At 42.3% G+C, this 14,041-nt stretch overlaps 1 protein-coding gene across 2 annotated transcripts in view; it reads right to left on the bottom strand.

Annotated features, from left to right (window-relative positions):
• The window catches only part of GAREM1 (GRB2 associated regulator of MAPK1 subtype 1), a 198,450-nt gene that overhangs the window by 12,587 nt on the left and 171,822 nt on the right, over positions 1-14,041 (bottom strand). For both annotated transcript variants that reach the window (XM_032309612.1, XM_032309613.1), the window contains exon 4: positions 5,718-6,890. In XM_032309612.1, the coding sequence (XP_032165503.1) occupies positions 5,718-6,890 (1,173 nt within the window). The remainder of the gene's footprint in view (positions 1-5,717; positions 6,891-14,041) is intronic.

The raw sequence follows: 14,041 nt of genomic DNA, 5'->3' as shown, positions 1-14,041 counted from the left end.
TAATGTTAACAGTTGACACAGGGCAAAAGTCCAAAGACAAAATAAAATAAAAACTTAGTCAAATTAGTTCTCATAGCCACTTCCCTTAATTTATAAACAAACATCTGTTGATAGCTTTTTCCCAACTTTGGTAGTCATGTGACATCTCTAATTCTGTTGGGTGGATACCTCCAGGTGGTGCAGGACACCTGGTCACACCATAATCTAGCCTAGCCACGCTGAGGAATAGAATTTGCCAAGGCAACTTGTCAGTACCCCCCTCCCCCACTTTTTAAAAAGATTTATTTATTTATTATTAATTTGTCAGAGAGAGAGAGAGAGGGAGAGAGAGCATGAACAGGGGAGCAGCAGGCAGAAGAAGCAGGCTCCCTGCTGAGCAAGGAGCCGGATGGGGGGAGTCGATCCCAGGACTCTGGGATTGTGACCTGAGCCTAAGGCAGACGCTTAACCATCTGAGCCACCCAGGCATCCTGGCAACTTGTTAGTCTTAATATTTCTATACAGGTTTGTCTGGGAATTCCAGTTTCTTGACATGTGTTTGCAGCCTTAGAGCCACACGTGGCTTCTTCCCAGGTACTCTACAGCTCTTCAAAACCCCCAACTGCCCCCAGGAAAGGATGACACAGTACTGGGGTCCAGGCTGCTGAGCATTTCTGTGTCTCTTCGATGAGTACAAATCTGGCTCCACAGCTGGGTAACTGTAACATTAACACCTAGCTTATCAAATGGGTATTTTAAAAGTCAGATGAAAAGACTGTTTTGTTATTTTTAAACCCAAGTCGGTTTCTGTAATACCTTAGAGACCAGGAACACGAAGCTATCACACGTGCTTTTGAATGTGCGGACCAAGGGGCCCTGCCTGGTGCTGGGCTGACTGTGGAGGGAGAGGCGCCTGTTTCCGCCAGCTCCTTGCCTCTTTGAAGAGGCCTCACACCCTCATTAAAACCTCCCCAAATCATTTTCCATCTGACCCTAAATTGGAATCTGCCCCATATTAAGTTACAGCTACTATTTATTGAACACTTCCCAAGTGCCACAAACCAGTGCCAAGTACTTGGTACAGTACAGCGATGCGATGAAGAAGTTGTTATTCTCCCCACAGAAGTGACTCAGGGAGGTTAAGTATTTTGCCAAAGGTACAAAGCTACTATGTGGTGGAGTGAGGAAGATTCAAATCTGTGGCTTTTTTTTTTTTTTTAAAGTAGGCTTCACACCCAGCATGGTGCCCAATGCGGGGCTTGAACTCATGTCCTTGAGATCAAGCGTTGGATGCTTAACCGAGCCACCCAGGCATCTCTCAAATCCACAGCTCTTAACCTAATGTCCTATGCCTCTAATTATCTACCACATAGTGTGGCTGATCACTTCTCTCCCCGCTTCCAGTTAAATTCCACAGAAAAGGGGAAATGAAGACTTCTGGGAGGCCTGGCATTTCTTCACATGTTCTCATCAATTGTTCAGCCTGTCTGAGGCAGACCAGATACTCCGACTCACTTCTGTAGAGCTCAGTCCATTTTTCCAAGCACCTACTGGACTAAATCCACCCTGTAAGTCTTATTTTCCCCCAAACCAACAACACAGAGTGCTCCGTGCCAGGGGCTTTATTTATGATGGACTTTCAGCCTTATTCAGTGAGTATGCCAGCAATCCGTCTTACGACAAATCCCTGCACCTAGTTTCTCTGGGGCTCTGGGGCACCCCTGTCGGGCACCACGGTTAACAAATTCTTCATCAATTTGGCAGTAAAACTTGGTTTAAACCAGTGGTTCGTGACCTAGCTCCTTTTATGATTTTCTTTTCATGAACCTCAGGAATTGCTCTAATGTCAACAGCCAAGCAAGGAGGGAAGAGCCTAATCCCTGGGGTTCTGTGGTCCCCAGGTTGGATACTGCTGCATAAATAGTTTCAGAAGAATGGCGATCCTGTGGTTTTGATAATGACTTGTAATTCAGTGTGCAGCCCAAAGCAGTCTGGGACTCAACCCTTCTATGTACAGAATTTTATGCAATATAAAGGCTTTCTATTATTGCTCTCCAAAATGGCATTTTTTTTTTTCAACATTGTCACTTGTTGAGTGTATCTGGGTAAATGTTTTAGACTGATCAGCCAGTACCCAGAAAATTAAGATTAGGGATAGAGGCCCATGATGTTACAAAATAGAGGATGTGTTTAGAATAAACATATGAACCAAAAGGATAATCCACTTAACAAGGACTGTCAGGTCATTCTGATCTGAGGGCCCTCTGTGCAATTTAAAAAAGGGACAATGTCACCATTCAGTGAGCCCGCGATGCTCCCTCAGTCTGGGCTCATCTGCAACAATTCTGAGGGAGACAAGTGGCATCCCTCTTAAACTAGAACTATGCTTACTTTTCCCTGGGCTATTCCTGTTGGGAGGGGAACAGCCTCTCCTATTCTGGAGAAGTAAGTGGCAGAGTGTTGCTTTAAAAAAACAAAAACAATCTTTACATTCAACAATCTTTACAAAGATACCTGAAGACCAGAACATAGCCCTCAACAGCCACATCAAATACAAAGTGAATGAGGACTACACCGATGACTCAATCCACTGAGGATTTTCAATTTGGTCCCACCAGTCAGCTTTCTGCTTAAGTAAGATGTGGGGAGGAAAGTGCTGAACAGCATGACCCCGATGTGGCCAGAATTGCAGCACAATGAGGGAAACACAGTGGTATCGCCGAAGGGGAAAGATTTACTCTCCTGGTTACAGAAAGAAACAAAGCACACCAAAATGTGCTGGAGACAGAGCACAAGCGTGGGTTACAACTTCGGTCACTGAAGTAGGAAGTGAAGGAGGAAAAGAAGAATCAGGAGAGAAGGGACAGGTGGGCATGCAACGGAGCCATTGTAGCCTGGACGTTAACACAACGGGGTCACGCACTGTGGCAAACGGAGCGCATTTGCCAATTACCAGCTCTGCTTCCCTTACCATGAAAGACAACTCTGTGCCATTGTTCTGGCACCTTTTATCCCTAAAGACCTGGTGGGAGTTGTCCCCTTCCCAGAGGATGTCTCACTTGAAAGCTTATCACCATCTTTAATGATTGGCAGGATAACTATTAGGTACATGGCATGTCTTTCTCCCAGGACTCACCCCAGTGTAACTTTCCAAAGAAGTTTTATTTAATTCTGTGGGAGCGCTTGAATTTATGCCCCATTAAAGCTCCCTTTTGAAAATTACAAGCTGAAGCCACATCTAACAATTATGACGTTTCTTTGGATCCCACATAGTTCCTAAAAATGGAAAACTCATTTCATGGTCAAAGAGCCCATAAAAAATATGACTTCATTTGAAATGCCCAACTTTTTTTTTAAGTAAATCAAGTGATTTCAGGTGTTTTAAAATTTTTAAAAAAGATTATAGCATTCTATAAACACTGGACATGCTCTGAAAAGAGTCTCTTGTAAGACACGACATCTGAGACTGGAGACTAACATTTTTTCTCCCCCTCTGAGGTTTGCTTTTGCTTTCAAATTTAACTCTCGTATTTTTTAGTACCAAGGTCAAGAATAGAGCCTCTTAATATTTATGTTCTTACTCATCTTTTATTACGCCACAGAAAAAACAAGTGGCGCTAGCCTCCTATTTCTAGACTTTGTTACATAATGACTTTGGATATGACCATCATGGATGAGTCAATCCATCATTTAGCCAACATAAGTCTCCACTATGTGCCAACCAGGACCAAAGTCCTATAGGAACAGTTCACACAGTCACACTCCTACTGAAGACCAGGGTTCCAAGTTTCCAGGAACATCAAGTATATAGTTGAGACACACTGAACACTGCTTACTTTCCAGGAGGACCATCCCCTTACTTTTTACCTGCTTTTGGGGGGCAGGGCTGGGATGGAGGACCATCCTCTGACATGAATAAAAATACCAAGGACGTCCCTGAAATTTTTCATGGCCCCTACTAGGTACTAGGATCCCTGGGCTTGTGTCTTGAGGTCTATGGGAGATGTTCCAAAGAACAAGGAAAATCCAGATCTGCAATCTCTGGGGAGTTCTTGTGTCCTAGAGTGAACAGCTGGGGCGGGGGGGGGTCTCCCCTCAATAATCTCGGCAGCAATGAGGGCCCCACACGGACAGCGAAGTTCAGGGCTGTCCGTGACGTGGCTCCAGCCCTTTCAGCCGTCACGGCCACTCATCCATCCTAGTCACCCTATGCTGCTGACTCTCGAGCACTCCCTGCTCTCCCTTCACCTGTCCCAGCTTTCTTCCGCATCTTTGCTCATGCTCTTCTGTCTGGAAGGCCCTTTTTTCTCACCTCTCTGCTCTTCCAACTCACGTGTGTTCTCTCAGCTCATTTAAAATGCCATCATCTCCACGAAGACTTCTCTCATGCACCACCCACCTAGAAGTTTCTTTTTCCGCATTCATTTTCCTCTGAATGAAGTCTCTCTCTCGTCTATCGTTTATCACATTTTAACTTATATGACAGTCATTGCATTTCATCTGTTAACTTCCCTATAAACCTGAAAGATACCAGAGTCCAGAGTGCACGTCCTGTTTCTTGCATCCCACCCAGGATGTCTACGGGTTTGCAACTAGGTTCTGCACAGCTGCAGGGTTCCACGGAGGTGTCCCAAGACCACCACGGGGAGCAGAGAGAAGAGACGCATATGGAGACATCCTCCCCCTAAATGTGCTTCAGTCAGATAGGTCTGAACTCTTCTATTTACTGTGATTTGTGTAAGATTTTATTTTTTTTTTTTAAAGAGTCTGCTAGAGACAGGGGGAAAAAAAACCCACTGCAGTAGCCACTGTCAAATAAACAAACAGAACTATACCCATCGTCTCTAGCACTTTCTCAGTTCAGATATAATGAAATCCAATGATTAAAAACAAGGAGCAAAGGTTCAGAGTGCCTGTCAATCAAAGAACCCAGTCAAAACAGAGGGCCCTTTTTCCTGTCCCATACTGAGCTTTTTTATAGTAAGATTTGACAGAAGCCCCTCGAGCCTTAACTGAGTTACGTTTAAGGTGTTACACAGAACCCGCTGTGGCTCAGGCTCTGCTCTGGTGTGTGTCTCTGGACACAGGCGCACCCACCATGCTTTGATCTCCGTGTAACTTCAGGGAAGTAGGAAGGGCTACAGATGACGCTGATGTCTCTTGATTCCTCCTCCCATCCCGCACCCCTAGCCCCAAATAAACCTACTCTTCCTTCAATCTGCCCCACCACTGTAACTGGCACTAATAACCACTCTGTTGCTCAGGCTAAAATTCTAAGAGTTTTCCTTGATTTCCCTCTTTCCTTCACTACCCACACCCAATTTATCAGCAAGTACTGCCGGGTCGTTCGGAAGCAGCTCATTTCTCCCTGCCATCCATGGCTTCCCGCTGCTGCGGTTCAAGGCATCGTCATTTCGGACCTCCCCCGACCGTAATGCCTCTTCTCAGGTCTCCCACCGTCCGCCCCCTCCTCCCTATTATCCATTCTCCAGGCAGCAGCGAAAGGCATGTTCAAACCTCTTTTTCTTCAAAACTCCCAAGGTTTAAAAACTTGGAACTCCTAACTGGTAAAACTAAACTAGCCAGTATTTCTATTTCATTCCAAATGAAGCAAATCTGCTGCTCCCAATCATTTCCCACCGGGAAGTTTCCCTCTCATTAAGAAAGAAGACCAGCTCGTCAGGTGACGTTGCAGAGAGATGGAAAATCAACATCCCCTGAGAACAGAAATGACTTACGGCTTCAGATTTGGGAGGCACTGGAGGTGGAGGTAGGGCGATCTCTGAAGACTTCATGGCTGCTCCCAGAGTTCCGGGCACTGGAAGAGGAGAGGTCGCACATTTGGACCGGACGGAACCTCTGGACTGATCGCATCTGCTCTTCTCGCTCAGGGAACGCGTGAGAGGCTGATGGCTGGGCTTGCCGTCCTCCAGCCAGAGCTCTTCGTAAGGAAGCTCCGACTTCCCCAGGACGCCCGCCGATTCTTCACCGGCTTCCGGGAACAGGTAGTCGCTCCCACTGTCCCCCAGGTCCTGATAGGGCAAGATGTCGTGAGGGAAGGGCGCCCACTCTCCCCCCAGGTCCCTGCAGCCGTGGAGGTTCACCTCACTGTTGCCATGGAGATTGTTGCCATACACGCAGACGGACAGCCGGTGGAAGGACTGGGTGAGCTCATCGCGGGCGTAGCTCAGAGAATTGGGCACGTGGTTGTGGCCAGAGCACCGGCCCTTCCTGGGGCTCTTGCAGTCCTCATTCCAGTCGGTCTTCACATCTCGGACAGCCCGGGAATACTCGTCGATGTCGAACTGTTCTTGACAGATACCCAGCCAGTGATGCACCAGGGTCTCGGGCCACACGTCTCCCTTTACCAAGTGTTCTGGGAGGCTGAACTTGGGGACCGTCAAGTGCAAAGGGAAGTGCATGGGGAGGATCTTGTTGTTCCGTAGCACACAGCAAACCACCACTGTCTTGGTCTGGATGTTCACGAACTTGTAGCGATGCCCCTCGCGGATGAAGTGGAGGTCATAGGGGTTCCTGGGTGGAGGGCTGGGCACCGTCACGTTCACGGGGAGCCTGGTTTTCTCCACTATGTTGCGGATGGTGTGCTCGCCCTCCTGCATCTGAAGTTCCAGGGGACTCCGGGTGCTAAATCTGCCCTTGCACTGGAATGGCAGGCTAATGCTTTCATTGGTCCGGTGATTCATGCAGATCAGGCATGGCATTTTGCCCTTCCCCAGCTTGCTGATGGAGTTGAGCTTGCCGATCTTTTTGAAGATCGTGTTGAGTCGTGACTTCTCCTTGAAAGTCTTTGCGTACAGGATTTCTGCCTGCCCCATGAGAGTGAGTTCATCCCCAGTACAAAGGGTGATATTATAAACTTCGGTGTCCTCATTGCATTCACCTGAAGCAACCTGCAACAGGAGAAATCAGTTTTACGTTAGTTGCCGAACTTCAGTCCATTCCTGCAGAGAAGCAGAGAACTTGCCATGAAGACAGACACACAAGCACGTGTAAAAGGAAAATGCTGTTCCCATACTAAATTTAGCCACTCCATTTCTCTTAAAATATTTATATGGCTAACAGTAATAAGAAGATATTCTTTTAGACTTGTAAAAACATACTTTGTTCTGAAGAAATAAGCAATCTGTTCGTTAGTAAAAATTTGGGAAATACAGAGAAAAGACACAAGAAGAAAGTAACACCCACGGGCCTGATTCAGAAATAGCCACCATTATAATGGTTTGATAAACATTCTTCCAGTTTCTTTGTCCACGTAGAGGAGCCTACCGTATGGATAATTATTTTGGGATAGTAATATCATTCTGTCTCTTCCAGCTATTAAAAAAATGCTTTCACGAACACCACTGCAGAATATTCCTTTTTTTTCAACTGTTAAAAATTTTTTTTAAAAGATTTTATTCATTTTATTTGTCAGAGAGAGAGAGAGAGAGCACAAACAGAGGAAGAAGCAGGCAGAAGGAGACACAAGATCCCCGCCAAGCAGGGAGCCTGATGCAGGACTCAATCCCTGGACCCTGGGATCATGACCTGAGTCGAAGGCAGACGCCCAGCTGACTGAGCAGCCCAGGCATCCCACTTTACTTCTAACATTTTATGCAATTTGGGGTGCCTGGGTGGCTCAGTGGGTTAAAGCCTCTGCCTTCAGCTCAGGTCATGATCCCAGGGTCCTGGGATCAAGCCCCACATCGGGCTCTCTGCTCAGCAGGGAGCCTGCTTCCCCCCACCCTCTTCTCTCTCTGCCTGCATCTCTGCCTCCTTGTGATCTCTGTCTGTCAAATAAATAAGTAAAATCCTTAAAAAATATTTATGAAATTTTCTAAAATTGGAATTGGGAGAGAGGATGTAAAAATGTTTTATTTCTCCCTGTCCTTTAATTTTATTATACAAACTATTCATATTCTTTGGCAGAAATATTAGAAAATATACATGCAAAGATGAACAAATTCTATAGTCTTACCACTGAAGATAATCTATGTTAACAATATATAAAAATATATAAATTTATATATATAATTTTATATATTTATATATAAAAATTTACATATATAAATATATAAATAGAGAAAAAGAGAAATGAGATGCGTCATCTCTCTTGGAGATTTATAAATACATGCATACAATTTTGTTACTTTTTTCTCACTATTTTCATTTTCTCCTGTTAGGTATACACCTTCGGTTATAATACTGAGCTTATGTATCTGATTATCTGGGCATATGCCTTAATTTTTCTGACTAGTTCCTTATTGTTAGACAGATGGGTTTTCCCAATGTTTAGCAAGTATGAATAGTACTGCAATGAATTTTTTTACAGTTCAACTATTTCCTTAGGATAAAGGCCCAGAAGCAGCATTGCATGGACTATTTGGAAGCTCTAATATGCATTTCCTATTGCGCTTTCTCAATGTTGTATTTACTCACACTTCTCCCACTTTATGAAATTACAGGTCTCTCCATACCCATGCTTAATGAGTTTAATGTCTGCCAATATTACAGGTAGAGCACATATTCCTGCATTTATTTATTCACATTTTATTTTATTTGATTATTAGGGAAGTGGATCTATTTTGGTACTCATGTATCTGCCATTTAGATCTCTTCCTTGTGAATGTCTGTTTGTGCCCTTCACCCATTCTTTTCTATCGGGACGGTCATCTTATTGATTACTTTTTGTCATGTGAATATCAGCGATTCTATATATTTTCCCATTTGCTGCATGAATTTCAACTTTATAACTTCTTAAAGAGCTGAAGTTTTTTCTTCCTATGTAGCAAACATTTTCAAAAATTTCCTCTGTAATTTCATTCTTGGGCAGTATGCTTCTACTAGTGAGATGACATAAATCAGTGGTTCTGAGTTAGGGGTGATTTTGCTCCGTCTTCCCTAGCCCCTGGGGACATTTGACCATGTCTGGAGACATTTCTTGATTGTCATGGCTGGGAGGGTGCTACTTATATCTAGCAGACCAGGTATGTTGCTAAACATGGAACAATGAACAGAACACCCTCTCACAGCCAAGAATTATCTAGCCCAGATTTCAGTAGTGCTGAGGATGAGAAAAACTGAGATGATTATTTTCTTCTAGAATTTTGATGGTTTTTAACTATTTAACTGATTTAATTAAAATTTCTTTGATGGACTATTAAAGGTAGAGATCCAACTTTAGTTTTTTCTTAAAGATTTATTTATTTACGGGGGGAGGAGGGGCAGAGAGCAACAGAGTCTTAAACAGACTCCACACTGAGCACAGAGCCCAATAGGGGGCTTCAACTCATGACTCTGAGATCACAACCTGAGGGGGAACCAAGAGTAGGATGCTTAATTGACTGTGCCATCTAGGCACCCCCAACTTTAGTTTTTTCAATAGCTAACTGACTGTCCAGTATACTTCTGAAATAACTCTCTCTTTTCATCATGGATTTGAAGTGCTACATTGATCATGTACTAAATTTATAAAACACATACACTCATTTGTATACTTATATTTGCATCTACTATGAGGCCATTTATCCAAATGACCGTTCTATTTTCTCATCGTAACTATACTGTTTCAATTTCTACAACTTTATCCTACATGTTCAGATTTGATACAAAAACCCTCATTTGTGGTTATTCCAACTCAAAAAGTTTTTGGAAGTCAAGAAACAAGAGAAGCAAAGTCAAAATCAAGTAACGGTCTGAGAGGAAATATGTGCAATATTTTCACAAGAGTGAACCTCCCTAATACATAAGCAACTTTTAAGACATGACCAGAACGCCTCCAGAAAAACAGGTGAAAGTCATGAAAAACCAAGTCACTAAAAAAAGGCGCACAACAGACTTCAAATCCACGGAATGATGTTCAACTTCTTTTATAATTAGAGGAAAGTAAATGAAAATTATACTGAGATACTGTTTCTTACCTAGAACACTGAAAAATACTCAAAAGCTTGACAGCATACTCAGTGGGTGAGGCTAAGGGAAAACAGGCACTCTTCACCATAGCTGGTAGAAATGCAAATGATACAAGCCCTGTGGCGGGGAATATGGCAATACTGAACCAAACCATGTACATGTTTATCCCTCCATTCAGCAATCCTACTTCTAGGAAATTATCTGAAGACATTCCTCCCACTGTGTGAAAATGCAAATGCACAAGGTTATTCATTGTAGCATTATTTGTATTTGCAAAATCTTAGAATCAATCTAAATGCTCAAACATAGTAGAGTGGCTGAATGAACTACGGCACAAACACAAAATGTATTATGCAAATAAGAACAAGAATGATGAGTTCAATGAATTAATAGAAAACAATGAACTAATAGGAAAATGACTTTCAGGAGATATTAAGTAACCACCCCCCCCAAAAAAAAAACCACCCAAAGTGCATGAAAGATTATACAGTATACTACACCCTCGGAAAAATCAGTATATATTTTTTCTGAAATTAAAAAACAATAACAACAAGGAATACAAGAAAAATAAACCAGAAAACCAATGGAATTGTGGGCGCCTGGGTGGCTCAGTTAGTTAAACATCTGCCTTTGGCTCAGGTCATGATCCTGGAGTCCTGGGATCGAGCCCCACATCAGGGTCCCTGTTCAGAGGGAAGCCTGCTTCTCCCTCTCTTGCTGTCTCTCTCTCTCTGTCAAATAAATAAATAAAAATAAAAATAAAAAAAGAAAACAATGAAATTGGTCCTTAAAGGAGGGAGGAAACTAGTAGAAGGGAGGAAGTGATACCTCTGTGAGTGTACTTAGCTATAGAGTTTTGATGCTTAGGAGGTACGCCAATGTTCTAACAAATTCAAAAAATAAAATTACATCAGCAAAAAGTTAAAAACTGAAAGCTAAACATAAATGGAAGCAGATGAATCCAATCTTATTTCAAATGAATAAACTAGCCACATAGGGGAGAGACAGAGAAATCATCCAAGTAACTTCAAAATGCTTTGACTACAAATTGCCAGTAGGGAAAAAAGACCAACAAATATTGTGTTCTTTTTGGGAGATTTGTTGTGCATATGAGAATGGGTACAGGGATTCTGAAACAACTTTTATGCATATTGTAGAAATAAGCAAATGAGTAAACATGTTCTGAGAATCAGAGTTTTCACTGTGGAGGGAAGATAGAAACTGGAGGTATTGTGTTATAACTTTAGAAAATTATACATGCGCACACACATCTTTAGCTTTGTTCCTTCTAAGGGACTAGTCCACAATAGCCAAACAGTGGAAAGAGCCAAGATGCCCTTCAACAGACGAATGGATAAAGAAGATGTGTTCCATATACACAATGGAATATTACTCAGCCATCAACTTTTGTATCAACATGGGTGGGACTGGAGGTTATGCTGAGTGAAATATGTCAAGCAGAAAAAGTCAACTATCATATGGTTTCACTTATTTGTGAACATAAGGAATAGCATGGAGGATATTAGGAGAAAGAAGGGAAAAATGAAGGGGGGGGGGAACAGAGGGGGAGACGAACCATGAAAGACTGTGGACTCCGAGAAACAAACTGAGGGTTTTAGAGGGGAAGGGGTTGGGGGGATGGGTTATCCCGGTGATGGGTATTAAGGAGGGCACAGATTGCATGGAGCGTTGGGTGTTATATGCAAACAATGAATCATGGAACACTGCATCAAAAACTAATGATGTACCGTATGGTGACTAACATAATAAAAAATAATAAAAAGAAAAAAAAATGACTCCCGCTATCACCAAATATACGTAGCGCCCCAATATCATGGCTCCTTGACGAAGAAATGCCTGACTTCAAGGGTAGGGCAAGAAAGGTACAAGATGAGCGTGGAACACTGTATTGTGCCAAAAAGTAAAGAAATGCTCTTAAGATGACAGCAATGTGTCAAAAGGACACAGGAGCCAGGTTGAATTGGCCTCCATGGGCCAAATCCTGGACAATTTGAGCATCACAATACACTAAGACTGCAATGAAAAAGTCTACTGAACAAAGTAGGAATATCAAAGTCCATATGTTAACAAAAATAGGAATGAGTGGAAAAAATGAATGGAGGAAAAGCCGACAAATGTGGAGGACTGGTGGGATCCAAGATTGGTACATCAAGCAAACATCAATGGATGCTCATTTAGACAGTAAGTTTGACTGAGGAGTAGGTTATGTGCATCGTCTTAGTCTTAAAGTGTCTTTGCTCAGAATGCTTCCTGATTGTGAAGGGAGAAAAAGTAAATACAGAGTGGAGAGACTGGACAACACCTTAGGCCAGATGTTCAAGTGTAATATAACCAGAGAGGCATCCTCATGTGTGTGCCCCTGAATGTGATTCCCTGAGAAGGTCAGGACTTCAGTTACAGAACATTCTACCTAAAAATGCATCACGAGAACCCCAGTATGAAGAAGTGTCAGACAAACCCTAACTGAGAAACACTGTATAAAATACCTGGTATGTATGCATGAAAAACGTGCATGGGATAAAAGACAAGAAAGGTTCAAGAACTATTCCAGAGTAAAGTGAATGAAAGACAGAATGCAACATCAAGCAATTTGTACTCCTGGAATGGATTCTGAACTAAAGGGAAGCAACACCATCAAGTGCTTTGATGGACTGTAAAGAAGAGTAGCACATCACTGTTAACGCTCCTGAATGCACTGTTTTTACACAAGAAAATATCCTCATTCTTGGGAAATAGACACTGATGTAAGGTGCAAAGGGCATAATGCATGTAATTCACTCTGAAATGATTCAGAAAAATGTGAGTTGTGTGTCTGCCTATGTATGTGCATGTGGGGGGTGGAGGATGAGAAAACAAATGTGGCAAAATGTTAAAAGTTGGTGATCTTGTAACAATTTTTTAGGACTGCAACTGTTTCAGAATAAATTAAAACATGACAGCAGGAAAATCTTAGATATCTTTGCCTATTTTTCCAGACGAACTTCACAATCACTGTGTCTATGGTTTCCATTGATAATTTTATTGAAAGTACTTTTACCTGCTGTTTTGGCAAGGAGTGACATCATCAAAATATTTTTAAATAGGCACATGGTAATTCTCATCATCTACTGAGATCTTTTATTTCCCTTCTTAGTAATTAAGTTTGCCTTCGTTATTAATCCCTGAACATTGCTGTTTGTTTATACATATGGTTTGTTGCTATTCTCTAAGATCAGTAACCTCACTGTAAGTTTTTTCCAGTGATAATCTTAGGATTCTTAAGTGATTAAGTCTTATGTAACCAATGCAAAATTCACCTTCATCTTTTTAGTCTTCATTCTTTCTCCCGACAACAGTGTGGTGGTGAGAATGGTGTTCCATATTTAATGTGAATTATTTGTTATTAAAACTGATCACATGAGAAACTCATTCGTTTGAGAAGGATTTTATCATGTTAGTAATGTGTGTTTCCAATTCTAGTTTTCTAAAAGTTTCTACGAAGAAATTTTAAAAATGTTATTTCTTAAAGATTTCACTTATTTATTTTAGAGAGAAAGTGCATGCATGTGCGAGCAGGGGGGAGGAGCAGAGAGAGAGGGAGAGAGGGGGAGGTAATCTCAAGCAGACTCCATGGCTGAGCAAAGAGCCCAACATGTGGCTTGATCCCATGAACCTGAGATCATGACCTGAGCTGAAACCAAGAGTCAGATGCTCAATGAGGTGAGCCATCCAGAGGCCCTAAAATAATGTTTTAATCAAGTGCCAATTTCTGCACCCAATAAGATAGTCATATGTTTATTTTTTATTTTGATGTCCTGGTTTTATATTAAAATAGTAGATTCCCAAATAGTAAAACAATGCTACACGCCTGAAATAATCTGTGTATGACCATGGTGCACTTAAAAGTGTATTGCATGGGGGTGCCTGGGTGGCTCAGGGGGTTAGAGCCTCTGCCTTCAGCTCAGGTCATGATCCCAGGATCCTGGAATGGAGCCCCCATCGGGAGGCTCAGCATGGAGCCTGCTTCCTCCTCTCTCTCTCCACTTACTTGTGATCTCTGTCAAATAAATAAATAAAATCTTTAAAAAAAAAGTGTATTGCATGACTCTTTGATACTATTTGATCTCTGACTTATGTATCTTAGTCACAG

Source organism: Mustela erminea, chromosome 13 (genome assembly GCF_009829155.1).
Source record: "Mustela erminea isolate mMusErm1 chromosome 13, mMusErm1.Pri, whole genome shotgun sequence".
In the NCBI taxonomy this organism is placed as follows: Eukaryota; Metazoa; Chordata; class Mammalia; order Carnivora; family Mustelidae; genus Mustela; species Mustela erminea.
The sequence above is the reverse complement of the archived record's forward strand: the minus strand, read 5'-3'. Positions and strand labels throughout refer to the sequence as shown.